This window comes from Ranitomeya variabilis, chromosome 2, assembly GCF_051348905.1.
Source record: "Ranitomeya variabilis isolate aRanVar5 chromosome 2, aRanVar5.hap1, whole genome shotgun sequence".
Lineage (NCBI taxonomy): Eukaryota > Metazoa > Chordata > Amphibia > Anura > Dendrobatidae > Ranitomeya > Ranitomeya variabilis.
This window is the reverse complement of record NC_135233.1, coordinates 125,638,235-125,654,987: the sequence shown is the minus strand read 5'-3', so window position 1 is coordinate 125,654,987 and position 16,753 is coordinate 125,638,235. Positions and strand designations below refer to the sequence as shown.

The following is a 16,753-nucleotide window of genomic DNA, read 5'->3' as shown; positions in this document are numbered from 1 at the left end:
CATATGGGGTACCAGCATACTCAAAACAAACTGGGCAACAACTATTGTGGTCCAATTTCTCCTGTTACCCTTGTGAAAATAAAAAATTGCTTGCTAAAACATCATTTTTGAGGAAAGAAAAATGATTTTTTTTTTTCAAGGCTCTGCGTTGTAAACTTCTGTGAAGCACTTGGGGGTTCAAAGTGCTCACCACATATCTAGATAAGTTCCTTGGGGGGTCTAGTTTCCAAAATGGGGTCACTTGTGGGGGGTTTCTACTGTTTAGGCACATCAGGGGCTCTGCAAAAGCAACATGACGCCCGCAGACCATTCCATCAAAGTCTGCATTTCAAAACTTCAGTACTTCCCTTCCGAGCCCCGACGTGTGCCCAAACAGTGGTTTACCCCCACATATGGGGTACCAGCATACTCAGAACAAACTGGGCAATAACTATTGGGGTCCAATTTCTCCTGTTACCCTTGTGAAAATAAAAAATTGCTTGCTAAAACATCATTTTTGAGGAATGAAAAATGATTTTTTTATTTTCACGGCTCTGCGTTGTAAACTTCTGTGAAGCATTTGGGGGTTCAAAGTGCTCACCACATATCTAGATAAGTTCCTTGGGGGGTCTAGTTTCCAAAATGGGGTCACTTGTGGGGGGTTTCTACTGTTTAGGCACATCAGGGGCTCTGCAAAAGCAACATGACGCCCGCAGACCATTCCATCAAAGTCTGCATTTCAAAACTTCAGTACTTCCCTTCCGAGCCCCGACGTGTGCCCAAACAGTGGTTTACCCCCACATATGGGGTACCAGCATACTCAGAACAAACTGGGCAACAACTATTGGGGTCAAATTTCTCCTGTTACCCTTGTGAAAATAAAAAATTGCTTGCTAAAACATCATTTTTGAGGAATGAAAAATGATTTTTTTATTTTCACGGCTCTGCGTTGTAAACTTCTGTGAAGCATTTGGGGGTTCAAAGTGCTCACCACATATCTAGATAAGTTCCTTGGGGGGTCTAGTTTCCAAAATGGGGTCACTTGTTTGGGGTTTCTACTGTTTAGGCACATCATGGGCTCTGCAAACATAACATTATGCCTGCAGACCATTCCATCAAAGTCTGCATTCCAAAATGTCACTACTTCCCTTCCGAGCCCCGACGTGTGCCCAAACAGTGGTTCCCCCCCATATATGGAGTATCAGCGTACTCAGGACAAACTGGGCAACAACTTTTGGGGTCCAATTTCTCCTGTTATTCTTGTGGGAAAAAAAATTGCGTGCTAAAAAATTTTTGAGTAAAGAAAAATGATTTTTTATTTGCACGGCTCTGTGTTATAAACTTCTGTGAAGCACTTGGGGGTTTAAAGAGGTCACCGCACATCTGGATTAGTTCCTTGGGAGATCTAGTTTCAAAAATGGGGTCACATGTGAGGGAGCTCTAATGTTTAGGCACCCAGGGGCTCTCCAAACGCGACATGGTGTCCGCTAACGATTGGAGCTAATTTTTCATTCAAAAAGTCAAATGGCGCTCCTTCCCTTCCGAGCCCTGCCATGTGCCCAAACAGTGGTTTACCCCCACATGTGAGGTATCAGTGTACTCAGGAGAAATTGCCCAACACATTTTAGGATCCATGTTATCCTGTTGCCCATGTGGAAATGAATAAATTGAGGCTAAAAGAATTTTTTTGTGAAAAAAAACTCTTTTTCATTTTTATGGATCAATTTGTGAAGCACCTGGGCGTTCAAAGTGCTCACTATGCATCTAGATAAGTTCCTTGGGGGGTATAGTTTCCAAAATGGGGTCACTTGTGGGGGAGCTCCATTGTTTAGGCACACAGGGGCTCTCCAAATGCGACATGGTGTCCGCTAAAGATTAGAGCCAATTTTTCATTGAAAAAGTCAAATGGTGCTCCTTCCCTTCCGAGTCCTGTCGTGCGCACAAACAGTGGTTCCCCCCACATATGGGGTATCGGCATACTCAGGACAAATTGTACAATAACTTTTGGGGACCAGTTTCTCTTTTTACCCTTGGGAAAATAAAAAAATTGTTGCTAAAAGATCATTTTTGTTACTAAAAGTTAAATGTTCATTTTTTCCTTCCATGCTGCTTCTGCTGCTGTGAAGCACCTGAAGGGTTAATAAACTTCTTGAATGTGGTTTTGAGCATCTTGAGGGGTGCAGTTTTTAGAATGGAGTCACTTTTAGGTATTTTCAGCCATATAGACCCCTCAAACTGACTTCAAATGTGAGGTGGTCCCTAAAAAAAATGGTTTTGTAAATTTCGTTGTAAAAATGAGAAATCGCTGGTCAAATTTTAACCCTTATAACTTCCTAGCAAAAAAAAATGTTGTTTCCAAAATTGTGCTGATGTAAAGTAGACATGTGGGTAATGTTATTTATTAACTATTTTGTGTCACATAACTCTCTCGTTTAACAGAATAAAAATTCACAATTTGAAAATTGTGAAATTTTCAAAATTTTAGCCAAATTTCCATTTTTTTCACAAATAAACGCAAAAATTATCGACCTAAATTTACCCCATAACGTGAAGCCCAATATGTCACGAAAAAACAGTCTCAGAACCGCTAGGATCCGTTGAAGCGTTCCTGAGTTATTACCTCATAAAGGGATACTGTTCAGAATTGCAAAAAACGGCCAGGTCATTAAGGTCAAAATAGGCTGGGTCATGAAGGGGTTAAAGCTCACACAGGGAATTATTCTTTGAGTTTTATATACAAGTCACTGAAACCTTCCATACAGTGGTCACACTCTTCGCCCAGGGAGATGGGTATCTCAACTAACTGACTGTCAGGTAAAAGACCTCTTGAAAGCCACATTACCAATTAACTCTATATTACCGTATGAAATGTTACATAACCATGACTCTCATGATATTCCATAGAGCATATATCTTCCCAGAGGTTAAATGTAAAATGTCCCCCTCAGGTGATTTTTCCCTGCCCTAAATGCTTACATGCTCCAGCTGATATTTTTCATTGTCTCTGGGACTGTCCAGAAATACGGGAGGTTTGGGATACACTTTTGCAACATCTAATAATAATAATAATAATAATTTTATTTATATAGCGCCAACATATTCCGCAGCGCTTTACAACTTATAGAGGGGACTTATACAGACAATAGACATTACAGCATAACAGAAATCACAGTTCAAAACAGATACCAGTAGGAATGAGGGCCCTGCTCGCAAGCTTACAATCTATGAGGAAAAGGGGAGACACGAGAGGTGGATGGTAACAATTGCTTTAGTTATTTGGACCAGCCATAGTGTAAGGCTCGGGTGTTCATGTAAAGCTGCATGAACCAGTTAACTGCCTAAGTATGTAACAGTACAGACACAGAGGCTATTAACTGCATAAAGTGTATGAGAACATGATGGAGGAACGTGATTATGTTGTTGTATTTTTATTAATAGGCCACACAGGGATAATTAGGTTAATGCGTTGAGGCGGTAGGCCAATCTGAACAAATGAGTTTTTAGGGCACGCTTAAAACTGTGGGGATTGGGGATTAATTGTATTAACCTAGGTAGTGCATTCCAAAGAATCGGCGCCGCACGTGTAAAGTCTTGGAGACGGGAGTGGGAGGTTCTGATTATTGAGGATGCTAACCTGAGGTCATTAGCAGAGCGGAGGGCACGGGTAGGTTGGTAGACTGAGACCAGAGAGGAGATGTAGGGTGGTGCTGAGCCATGGAGTGCTTTGTGGATGAGGGTAGTAGTTTTGTACTGGATTCTGGATTGGATGGGTAGCCAGTGTAATGACTGGCACAAGGTAGAGGCATCGGTGTAACGGTTGGCGAGGAATATGATCCTGGCAACAGCATTCAGGACAGATTGGAGCGGGGAGAGTCTGGTAAAAGGTAGGCCAATTAGTAGAGAGTTACAATAGTCCAGACGAGAATGAATAAGTGAGACAGTAAGAGTTTTTGCAGAGTCGAAAGTAAGAAAAGGGCGAATTCTGGAAATGTTTTTGAGATGCAGATAAGAAGAGCGAGCCAGTGATCGGATGTGGGGGGTGAATGAAAGCTCGGAATCAAGGATGACTCCAAGGCAGCGGGCATGTTGCTTTGGAGTAATGGTGGAACCGCACACAGAGATGGCAATGTCGGGCAAAGGTAGGTTTGTAGAGGGAGAGAACACGAGGAGTTCAGTTTTTGACAGGTTCAGTTTCAGATAGAGGGAGGACATGATGTTAGAGACAGCGGTAAGACAATCACTGGTGTTTTCTAAAAAGGTCGGCGTGATAATAGGAGAAGAGGTATATAATTGGGTGTCGTCAGCATAGAGATGGTACTGGAAACCAAATCTACTGATTGTTTGTCCAATAGGGGCAGTATACAAAGAGAAGAGGAGGGGGCCTAGGACTGATCCTTGAGGAACCCCAACAGTAAGGGGAAGGTGAGAGGAGGAGGAACCAGCAAAACAAACAGTGAAGGATCGGCCAGAGAGATAGGAGGAGAACCAAGAGAGAACGGTGTCCTTGAGGCCGATGGAGCGGAGCATAGTGAGGAGGAGCTGATGATCCACAGTGTCGAATGCTGCGGAGAGATCCAAGAGAATTAGCATGGAATAGTGACCATTAGATTTAGCTGTTAGTAGGTCATTAGAGACTTTAGTGAGGGCAGTTTCAGTAGAGTGTAAAGAGCGGAAACCAGATTGAAGAGGATCGAGAAGAGAATTATCTGAGAGATAGCGGGTAAGACGGGAGTGGACCAGGCGTTCCAGGAGTTTAGAGATGAAGGGAAGATTAGAGACAGGTCTATAATTAGCGGCACAATTTTGATCGAGGGAGGGCTTTTTAAGTAGTGGATGTATGATGGCATGCTTAAATGAGGAGGGAAAAATACCGGAAGTGAGGGAAAGGTTGAATATTTTTGTTAGGTGAGAGGTGACAGCCGGGGAAAGGGACTGGAGGAGATGCGACGGAATGGGGTCACTGGTGCAAGTGGTCGGGCGAGAAGATGCAAGGAGCCTGCTTACTTCTTCTTCTGTAACATCTCACTAATACCTTTGGTTTATCTATTTCTTTCTCCGGAGTGGGCCATATTCAACATTCTCCCACAAGATCAGTGCCACATTTTATTCATCTGAGCGGCAGCCACCCGCAAAAGTATTCTTCATCTATGGGCGCAGGATAATACTCCCTCTTTGAGATTAATTACTGCGAAGGTAGCCTATCTCTTCAAGATGGACTGGATAGAGTTCATATTGAATAAAGAAAAATACACTAAATGGTTTTTCCTTACATGGTCTTCTTTTATGAATACCCAGACATTATCTATATGCCAGGCGATTCATCGTTGCATTCAATTTACAAACTGGTACATGAGATAGCAAATTGATGGCAGAATTTCAGTTGGTCTTGACTGATATTGTGCTATGAAGTTGTGGATGTGTGCCCGGGGAAGGGGGGGAAGTTGGTTACAGTTATTTATAGTTATAATGCACTGTTTAATGTTCAAAGTACTGAAAAACTATTTGTCAGATCTTCTCTAATGCTTCTGAACAGTTAATGTACCCTTTGTTTATTGTTCATTGCGGACACAGAGACATCTAGACTGCAATTTTCCAAAACATGTGAGTACACCTAAATCCTTCTGGAAAAGTGTCTTGTTGTCAGAGAAGATCAAGATTGAGCTTTTCGGCTAAGCACATCATTCTACTGTTTACAAAAAATGGAAGAAGGCCTATATAGAAAAGGACACAGTACCTAAAGTCTACTATGGTGGAGGCTCAAATATGTTTTAGGGCTGTTTTGCTGCCTGTGGCACTGGGTGCCTTGACTGTGTGCAATGCATCATGAAATCTGAAGATTACCAAAAAATTTTGGGTCCCAATGCAGTACCCCGTGTCAGAAAGCTGGGTTTGCATCCTTCAGTAGGTCATGGGTCCTCCAGCAGGACAATTATCCCAAACATACTTCAAGAACCTACCAGAAATGGATGGAAACAAAGCGCTGAAGAGTTTTAGATTGGACAAAAATGAGTCAGGATCAAAATCCCATTGAACACCTGTGTAGAGATCTTAAGCCAAACAAAAAACAAGTGTGATATTGCATTTTTTTTGCAATTTCATCACACTTGGAATTTTTTTCCTGTTTTCTGTTACATGGCATGGTTAAACCAATGATGTCGTTCAAAAGTACATCTCGTCCCGCAAAAAATAAGCCCTCACATGGCCATATTGATGGAAAAATAAAAAAGTTATGGCTCTGGGAAGGAGGGGAGCGAAAAATGAAAAAACGGAAAAAGCTCCGGAGGTGAAGGGGTTAATATTGCTGTTGGGAGAAAGCACCCTTTCGATATATAACACCTGAAGCAATTTGCAAAAGAAGAGTGGTCCAAAATTTCAGTTGAGAATTGTAAAAAATTTGCTGATGGTTGTAGGAAGTTATTGACTGTAGTTATTTATTCCAAAGAGCGTGCAACCAAATATTAAGTTGAGGGTGCCAACAAATTTGTCCAGCCCACACAAATGAAATAAACATGTGTATAACAAAACATGTGTAATTGCAATAATTTTGTAGGAGAAATACTTAATTTTCTGGAACAATTTCAAGGGTGCTCACACTTTCAACCATGACTGTATGTTTTTTTACCTGCAGATTTTCCGCATATAATACAATCCTAAAAACTCAGCTTACTTAACAGAGAAATTCACATGTTGCAGATTTGAAACACATACTGTAGGTTGTTTTACAGTGTGTAAAAAGTACAGTGGAAATGAGATTTCTATAAATTCCATCCACTTTGCTAGAAACTGAAAAAAGGCTGCATTTTTGAAACAGCATAATTAGGCAGCGTCAAAAACTCCCAAAAATGTTATGGGGCACATAGCCTTAGAGTGCTGATTTACAGACATAAGAGTCTGGTAAGTATAAATTATACCTGTCAGACATTTTATATACAGTAGCATGTAACATTTTGGGCACCCCTGGTCAAAATTACTGTTATTGTGAACAGTTAAGCAAGTTGAAGATGAAATGATCTCTAAAAGGGTTAAAGCTAAAGATGACACATTTCCTTTGTATTTTAGGCAAAAATATATATATATTTTCATCCATTATATTTTAAAATGGAAAATGGGCGGATGCAAAAGTTTGGACACCCTGCATGATTGGTACCTAGCAGCACCTCCTTTTTAAAGTAAAGCTTGCAAGCGCTTTTTGTAGCCAGACAAAAGTCTTTCAATACTTGTTTGACGGATTTTGATCCACTCTTCCTTGGAAACTTCTTCCAGTTCTGTGAGATTATTGGGTTGTCTTGCATGCACTGTTATTTTGAGGTCTAGCCACAGATTTTCAATGATGTTCAGATCAGGGGACTGTGAGGGCCATTGTGAAATCTTCAGCTAGTGCCTTTTGAGGTAGTCTATTGTGGATTTTGACATGTATTTAGGATCAATATCCATTTGTAGAAGCCATCCTCTTTTCACCTTCAGTCTTTTTACAGATGGTGTTATGTTTGCATAAAGAATTTGTTGAAACTTCACTGAATCAATTGTTCCCTCTACCTGTAAAATGTTCCGCATGCCATTGGCTGCAACACAACCCCAAAGCATGATTGATCCACCCCCATGCTTAATGGTTGGCAAGATGCTCTTTTTATGATCATTGTGACCAAAGAGTTCTATTTTAACCTCATCAGTTCACAGTATCTGTTTCCAAAATGCATCAGCTTGTTTAGATGTTCTTTTGCATACTTCTGACGCTGAATTTTATAGTGAGGATGCAGGACAGAGAAAACAATATGTGATATTTGCGCTAAGTTCACCTATATGAAGCCATAAATTCACCTGGAGCAACCAAGCAGCGCCGTATGGTTCATTTTTAGACATTCAGGATGCAGGACAGGTTTTCTTCTGATGACTCTTCTATGAAGGCCATATTTGTGCAGTTGTCTCTGAACAGTAGAACAATGTACCACAACTCCAGAGTCTAATAAATCTTTCTGGTGGTATTTTGCAGTAAAGTGGGGGTCCTGATTTGCCTCTCTAGCAATCTTACGAGCAGCTCTCACTGGAATTTTGCTTGGCCTTCCAGACGTTATCTTGACCTTCACTCTTTCTGTTAACTGCAATTTCTTAATTAAATTTCACACTGAGGAAAAGGTAACTTAAAAACACTTTGCTATCTTCCTATAGACTTCTCCTGCTTTTGGGCATCCACCATTTTCATTTTCAGAGTGCTAAGCAGCTGTTTAGAAGAACCCATGGCTTTTGTTTTTTGGCACAAGGTTAAAGGAGACTGGGTTTTTATAAAGCTGGGAAATCTGCATCACCTGGCCTTTCCTAACGATGATAGTGAACAAGCCATAACACTAACACGTTAATTAAGGTCTGAAACCTTAGTCAAAGTTATCTGAGCACACAAATCTCCAAGGGTGCAAAAACTTTTAAACTGGCTCGTTTTCCTTTTAGTAATTTTTAAAATGTAAAAAATTACAATTTTTTTGCCTAAAATACGAAGGAAATGTGTCATCCAGCAGCATAGCTGCCAGGGGGTCAAAGGGAGCAGTTATCCTGGGCACAAGGCTCAGAGGTGCCCACAGAAGGCTATGCTACCCTTACCTGCTCAGCGTGTATAGCACGCCAATACAGTTAAGCCCTGTGGTACAGCAGGGAAATATGGTCTCTGTGCACTACCACTGTTCATTTTATAGACTGCAGGTCACTTTAAGCCTGCGGTCTACAGAACGACCAAGGTGCCAAAGCACATACAGGACATCACATTGATGTCACTGTGACGGGACTGATGTTTTGTGCATGAGTTGGCACTATGACAGCATGTTGCCTTGCTGCTGGCCACATCAGGATCCTAGGTTAGGTGAGTAAATGATTTTATTTTTAAATTAAAACCTGTGGTGTGAGGTGGTGGCGGCATAAATAATGGGGGATCCTTATACATAGTGTGGGGGACTCGGTAAGTGTTGAGGGACCTTATTCATTTTAGGGTCTAAGGCAGGAGCCATTATACAGCTTGTGGTCTAATGCAGGTGCCAATATACAACTTGTTGACTAATGCAGTGGCCTATATAGAGCTGGTGGACTAATGGGGGGTTCATTATACACTTTGGGGACTAATGTAGGGGCCAATATGCAGCTTGGGGACTAATGTAGGGGCCATTATACAGCTTTCGGACTAATGCAGGGAACTGATGTACTAATGTAGGGGCCATTAGAAAGTGTGAAAGCTAGTGTGAGGGACATTATACAGCTTGGGGGCCATTATACAGTTTGGGAGCTAATCTGGGGAAGCCATTATACAGTTTTGGAGCTAATGTGGGGGCATTATACAATTTGTGTGCTAATGTGGGGACCATTATTCACTTTTTGGGCAAATGCAGGGGCCATTATATTGTCTGAGGGCTACTGTGGGGGGCAGGGCCGGACTGGCCATCGGGCAGTTCTGGCACATGCCAGAAGGGCCGGTGCCAGTAGTGGGCCGCTGCACGCCGACTCACCCTCTCCCCCCAGCGCCGCCGCTGCTGCATTCAACTATACCGGTGTGAGGGTCACTATACTGTGTTTTGGTGGCGCAGTGTGGAAAACCTTATTGCTATGTGTAGTGAAGCTGTGGGCCCACCATAATGTGTGTAGAGGTGCAGTGGGCCCATCAAACTATTTGTTGGGGAGCTGTGGGCCTATCATACTGTGTACAGCGGAGCTGTGGGCCCATTCTACTGTGCATAGGGGAGCTGTGGGCTAAGTATACTGTGTAGAGGGCAGTTGTGGGAACATCATATTGTGCACATAGGAGCTGTGGATGCACAATACTGTATATGGGGGAGCTGTGGGTCCATCATAATGTATATAGAGGAGCTGTACATTGGGGAACTCAGGGACATTATTAGATGTTAAGTGGGCACTTAAGAAGTATTATTGTAATAGGGACACTTAGAGTATTGTAACAAATGTGCACAGGGGACATTATTACTTTCTAGGGACAAAATATAGACACTATTTTCTAAGGCACTTGCAGAGGACTTTAATATTTTCTAGGGGGGAATTTTACCATCTAGAGGGCACAAAGGTGGCATTATTACTATGGTGGGAATTATTTTGAGGGGGAATAAGAGGATATGTTATTGTACCACACAGCAGGTGCAGTAATAGGGACACATTGGGGCATTGATGTATCAGCAGGATGAGGGGTTTGTGCAGGTTGGTTATAGATGGCGACCATGCAGGAAATGTGAGAAGTCAAATGTGTCTTTGTTGTAATGTTTGCAGGCGAGTTGTGGCCTATAGAAGTTGTCATGTCAGTCTGGGGAAAGGATGGGATGGGAAAAGTGAATGACTCCATCAGAAATAACGTCAGCTGTAAGTCACCATCTGTAACTGTGCTGTGATCTCTTATATGTTCTGTAGGGCTGATATCTACCACTATATGGTCACTATATAGTGATACTATAGATCTTGGTCTTTGTAGAGATTTTTTCCAGTAACAGCGCGGTCATCAGCTGAGGTTCCCATATACCCACGATAAGGATGTGCAGCCGTAGTTATAATCAGGACTACCAGTTAGGAGCCCACTCAGATGTTTCGTCCCCCCAGAGCTGAACCCCGAGCTACACCTCTGGTGTCATCTTTAACCTTAGGTCCTTTAGAGATCATTTCATCTACTGCATAACTTTAACTGTTTACAATAACAGTAATTATGAGCAGGAGTGCCCAAACTTTTACACGCCACTGTATGCATATATTTTTGATATGAAATAAGTGTCACAGAAGGTAATACCCCCCTTAATATTTTGTGTGGCCCCCAAATTGGTTCATTATAAGAATTTGGCCCCCTGATCTATCTGCTTTATTTCAAATATATAATGTATTATATTTGTGAATTTTGCTTTCCAAATTTGTGTAATTCAAATGCATTTTTACATGGTTGTTTTTCATACAAAAGAACATAAGTCAGTAAGGCAATAATAAACATTTAATGAAAATGTAACCCAGTAAAACTCAGTTATATAAAAAAGAATACACAGTACATAGATGTACCCAAAATCAACACAAAGCAGATCAAGACTCACTTAAGCCATAATGTTTACTTTAAGTATATGATCACACAGAGATATTTTACATTTACAGAGCTATTTACATTACATTTTGAGGCACAGATGCTTTAAAATCCACAGCAGAGAGTATTTAAAGAGCATATAAAATGGGGTTTTATATAGATTTGGAGCATATTCTGCTTTAAAATTTGTGCAACTAAAAACTTCCGAGTAAACATGCTCTAAAGGGGTTATTTAGCGCATCCCTTTTTTTTCAGACATCTGTCAATGTAATTAGAAACAAAAGTACCAGTAGTCACCTTTTCTCTCCCCCAAAGATCCGGCACTGACCCCTCAGAGGTGCTCCCTGTCTTTTGATGGCTGACATTTGACTGACACAGTGGCCACTTGCGGCACGACTGGCATCATGACTCCGAGTGCTCAGCAGTTATGTTAGTATCGGCTTCATGTAATCTAAGATGTATCAACACTAGATCTGTAGGGGAAAGAAACAGTCAGAAGTAGCTTTTTATTTTTTAGTAAATTTGCAGCTGTATTTCAATAATTTTGGCCCTTTAATCTCACCAAACATGTTCCAGTGATAGCACTAGGTCAAAAGAGGCCAACTGATTTGCTCCTTCTGCAATTGCAGCTCAGCCCAGTTCATGTGAATGGTGATCAGATGTAAATGCCAGATGCACCCCAACTAAAACGTGTTTTCCTAAAACTATTATTATTTTGAAGGGCCTTTCAAAAACTAATTTTTCAAACCAAAAATATACTTACAAAAGGTCTATAGAAAAAGTACCATAGTACCACATGAGCGCAATATCAAAATGCATGCAAATCCAGTAATATCAAACCGGAGTTATATTTCTGAAAATTCGGGTATGGTCACACGACCATTTTCTCCAAATCTGAGAGAAACGGTTTGATTATTCTGATCAAAGTTTTCTCAGACGTGGAGAGAAAAAAAAAGTTTTCTCACCGTCGTCATTCTGTCAGTCCGTGAAAATTGGACTGGGATGTCATCCAAGTGTGGTCCGATGTTTTTCACAGATCCATAGATTTGCATGGTCAATCTTGCCCTGACACTCGGATCAAAATTGGACATGTCTCCCGATTTTTTTCCACGCACCATAGGGTCTGAGGAAAAAAATCGGACATGTCCACAGCCCCATAGAAGAACATGGTAAAAACTATGGATAGCACCTGTCCGAGAAAATTGGTCACGTGCACGAGCCCTTAAACTGTGGGTTTACATTTAAGCACCATTTTACAGTTACTTTATAGATGTAATATAGATACCAAATTGGGTAATGGTGTATATACATTGCATTTCCTATTTTGACCAGATGTTCAGTCACATTTTTTAAGGTACTGAGCTCCATCAATACAAATGCAATATATACTGGAGCTTTTTTTGTAGATAAATTATTAATTCTATATGTAACTGTAAAATTATTTACAAAGAAGAACACATGCTTTAAAGGTTGCCTAAAATAAGAAATCTTACGCATCTGAAATGTACCGATCTTGTCCCATCTATATATCTTTGATGTTATAAGGGGTAATTACCTTGCTATCCATAATATAGATGATAATTGTTTACCAAATGACCAGGATTCCCTTATGGCTTTTCCTCCTAACTTTATAGGAAATATAAACAAGCTCATCCCACTCAAATAGGACTAATATTTGTGGCCAATTAGTGGTTTGTAACTCTCCTAACAATATAAAAGATCTTCCAGCACCATATGGCACAACAGTGCTTCAAGGATATGGATGGGATCCCACTGATTGATGGCATTTTCACATGCAGTTCACTTTACTTTAACATGTGGGCTCTCATAAAACTGCAAAGATCTGTATTTATTTAATTAAAAGGGTTGACCACTATACAGAAAACCCCTTCTCAATTACTATATTCCCCCATGTAGCATAATAACAGTCCGTACCCACCTCGGATGCCAACACTGTTCCAATGATGTCGGAGCCAGGTCCCCTGGGGCTCACATGACATTATTGTGTCATGTGAGCCCTGCAGTCAATCAGTGGCCACTAATGGGCCACTTCATTCCACAGGGTCTTTTAGTTTTTCATGGGAGATTATAATAATAATAAAAGGGGTTGTCAGAGTATTGGACCATATCTTTGAGCTTTTCACTTTTGTACATCACAAAGATGTAGTGCCCCTTTGTGTGTTGTGCCCTTTTTGAGTTGGCGCAGTCATCAAGTTCCTCATCCTCTTCTGGTGAAGCCAAATCCACTTAAAGAGTAAGCGTCATTTTAATTCTTATTTTATAAATCAATAGCACACATGAAAATAATAAACTTTGTAATATATCTCATCAGAGAAATCTGTTTCGTTCTGCACGACGACTGATCATTTTCAAAATTTTCAGCTCCCGAGTAAAATCTGTATTCAGTGAAGACAAATTTTTACATTACTGAGATAGGAGATGGCAATTACTACTGATAAGATTCTACGTAGAGGGGAGAGTGGATGAGAATGTAGAAACAGAGCTCCCAACCCTTGGGTTTCTGGTTTGGGGGAATCAGCAAATAGGTTAGTCTTCCTTTCTCCACTTATTCAAGAGGGCTTGTGATACACTGTAAAGTTGTGAACTTTTTAGTAGCCATTCGGGAGAAGCTAATAGAAAGCATGCTCTTTGACTAACAAAGAAAATAAATCTCAGATACATAAATTTACAGGGTTGAAATATGACAAACATACATATGTCCGTTTCAGTGTAAAAACTACGCATATCAATAAACCTATTTTGGAACAATCAAAACAAAAACTCCTACCTCAGCCCAATAGACAAATATGGACGGAGATTAATTGGTCATTTCTTAACTATACTGATCTCATCTACTTTCCGATTTTCTTTCTACTCTAAAGCTTTCCCTAGCCTACAAAGTACAATCAAGTCATGAGTACGTTAGACATTCTGCAATGCTAAATAATATCCCCAGTCCATAGGACTCCTCGTCATCACACACTGCTCCTGTATGTTTTATGGCCTTTCAAAGGCCAATCCACATTGACCCATTTTAGCAAGACTTTCTGAACGTCAACCCTCTTATAGAGTTTACACAGATCGATCAGCTGCTCCACAGTCCTCTCACTATTCCGTAGCAAGAAACCAATGGTCGGACTAGGCTGCCTCTGCTCCAGGAAACATAATTCATCGTAACTCATTCCCCATTTGCTGGCAAAATTTCTCCAGTTTTTCACTGTAGGGTGGCAGGGATCCAATTTTATCTTCAGAATATACAGAAGATCTTCATCATCCAGCAAGTCACTAATTGTTGGTGGCGAGTTTGTTTCACTGTTTTCTTTGTAAGAATTAGTTAAATCTGTGAAAAAGAAGAACAAGAATAAATGTATGTACCAGGGGCAATTAATTCATATGCCCGGCGCAAATAATTCCCAAAACCACATATGATCCAGGGGACCATAGTCATCATCTTCTAAAATATAAAAAATCTTTAAAGAGTTTGACCCAAGATGTAAGCTGGTGGTTGACACAATCTTAAAACTTTGTTAGTTCTACCAGTTGGGTTGTCCATTTGTTTAACATGGCAATTGCAGGTAATGAGGCTCATAGAGTTAGGAAGATTTTGATCAAAGACAAATTCTGATGAGAAGTGAACACCTACCTCTAGTTCTGGAGCCCACCTTCTCTCTGAAGCAGAAGCACTGGTGTCATGGTCCAATGCAATTCAACACAAATTTTACTCTTTCCATCAGTCTTATAGACACTAAATGGACTGGAGGGACACATACCTGACCACCACTCCATTTACCCTCCTTTTCACCAAGTTAATAAGGTGAAAAGTAGCAGAAGACTTGTGACACCTGTTTTAGTAACTGGTGGAGGTCAATAGAGCAGACATTAATTAAATACCCTGATGATAAATGTTGATATTGGAAAACTAATTGAAATAATAAAATTGTGGCTGCTTGTGGGCACCATGAGGACAGTTTTAAAGTTTTTAGCAAAACAGTTTTAAAGCTTTGAGCAAACTTACTGCATAACATTTTGTACTGTACAGCTACCATTGAAGCCGTCTTAATAAATATGGACACTGAAAACTCCACTGTTTCCCCTAGGAGCAACTGCAATAATTGGAGCAAAATTCCTTTAAGCCTTTGTAGCTAATGGGCAGGTCATTTATGGAGTACTATTCCCTCAGGCCTGTGGGCCATTTACAGCCTGTGATGACCTCTTATCCAGCTTCCGGGCAGATTCTTGGGGACTGCAATGTTAGGGCCGGCAGCTGCATTTTGATAGCTGCGGGCCCTTAAATTTCTTGTTAATCTTAATGCTGTGGAGCGTGCAATGAAAGATTATCTCCTTATGTTGGCCAGTGCCAGTGTCAGGATGCACTTTGTGGGTGCAGTTAGCGCTCAATGCACTTCCGTCCAACAGAGGACAGCATCTTCTGTGATGTCTATGCCACAGCCCTATGTCTACTGTGATGTTTATGCGGCAGCTCCAGCGTCTCCTGTGATGTCTATACCTCAGCAGCTCATGTCTCATGTGATGTATATACCGCAGCCCCATGTCCCATGTGATGTCTATACCGCAGCCGCATGTCTCCTGTGATCTTTATACTGCAGTTCCATATCTCTCTAGTGATGTCTATGCTGCAGCTCCATGTCTCCTGTGATGTATATACTGCAGTTCCATGTCCCATATGATGTCTATACCGCAGCCTCATGTCCCATATGATGTCTATACCGCAGCCTCATGTCCCATGTGATGTCTATACCGCAGGCCCATGTCTACTGCGATGTATATACCACAGTCCCATATCTCTCTGGTGATGTCTATAGAGCAGCCCCATGTCTCCTGTCATGTATATACTGCAGTTCCATGTCCCTCTAGTGATGTCTATGCTGCAGCCCCATGTATTCTGTGATGTATATACCACAGTCCCATTTCTCTCTGGTGATGTCTATAGCGCAGCTACATGTCTCCAGTGATGTCTATACCGCAGATCCATGTCTGCTGTGATGTATATATAGCAGCTTAGGTGTTGGTTTCTCCTATGTGATTTATGTACAGCAGCCTTGCTGTCATCTATGTGATTTATATACAGCAGTGAACTCTATTCCTCATAGCAGCCTCGGGCTTTCAGTCATAGGGGTGGGTTGGCGTGGCTTCAGTCACCACTTACTGCATAGTGAGCGTCATCTGAAACCACGCTTCCACACTGACTGACAGCCAGCTCCATACTGATGCACTGCTAAGCTGGCTGTCAGTCACTACTGGGGCGTGGTTTCAGCCAACGTTCACTTTGTACTGAGGGGTGACTAAAGCCACGCCGGCAGCACCTGTATGTCTAAAAGTCTGGGGGTGCTGGGAGGAATACAATTGATTTCCTCCCAGCTGCCGAGCTTTCAGTGCAGCCACTGGGCAGCTTCAGAACACTATTAACCTGCAGAATAGCCCCATATCTCCATGTTACTATTGTTTTTTTCACATGACAAGTTCCATTTAATGAATGATCTGGGATATGATCACACAGATATTGATAGTACTAGATATGTTCACATAGATATTTGGAAGGAATAATAATTTAAAAGGGTTGCCCACTAATTGGACCAATCCCTTTTTAAGTGCAAAATAAAAATAAGAGATACTCACCTTCTGCACTGGAGTCGTTTCAGTTACTGTATGTTAATGCCATTTATGCCCTGTACGGAATCAGCGGCCACTACTGGGCTGCTGTGCTCTCACTTC

At 41.2% G+C, this 16,753-nt stretch overlaps 1 protein-coding gene across 1 annotated transcript in view; it reads right to left on the bottom strand.

Moving 5' to 3' along the window:
• Positions 1 to 10,914: 10,914 nt before the first annotated feature.
• EDARADD (EDAR associated via death domain) overlaps positions 10,915 to 16,753 on the bottom strand; it is a 47,718-nt gene continuing 41,879 nt past the window's right edge. Inside the window, exon 5 of the mRNA XM_077281456.1 lies at positions 10,915 to 14,360. Coding sequence (XP_077137571.1) covers positions 13,996 to 14,360 — 365 coding nt within the window. The 3' untranslated portion in view covers positions 10,915 to 13,995. The remainder of the gene's footprint in view (positions 14,361 to 16,753) is intronic.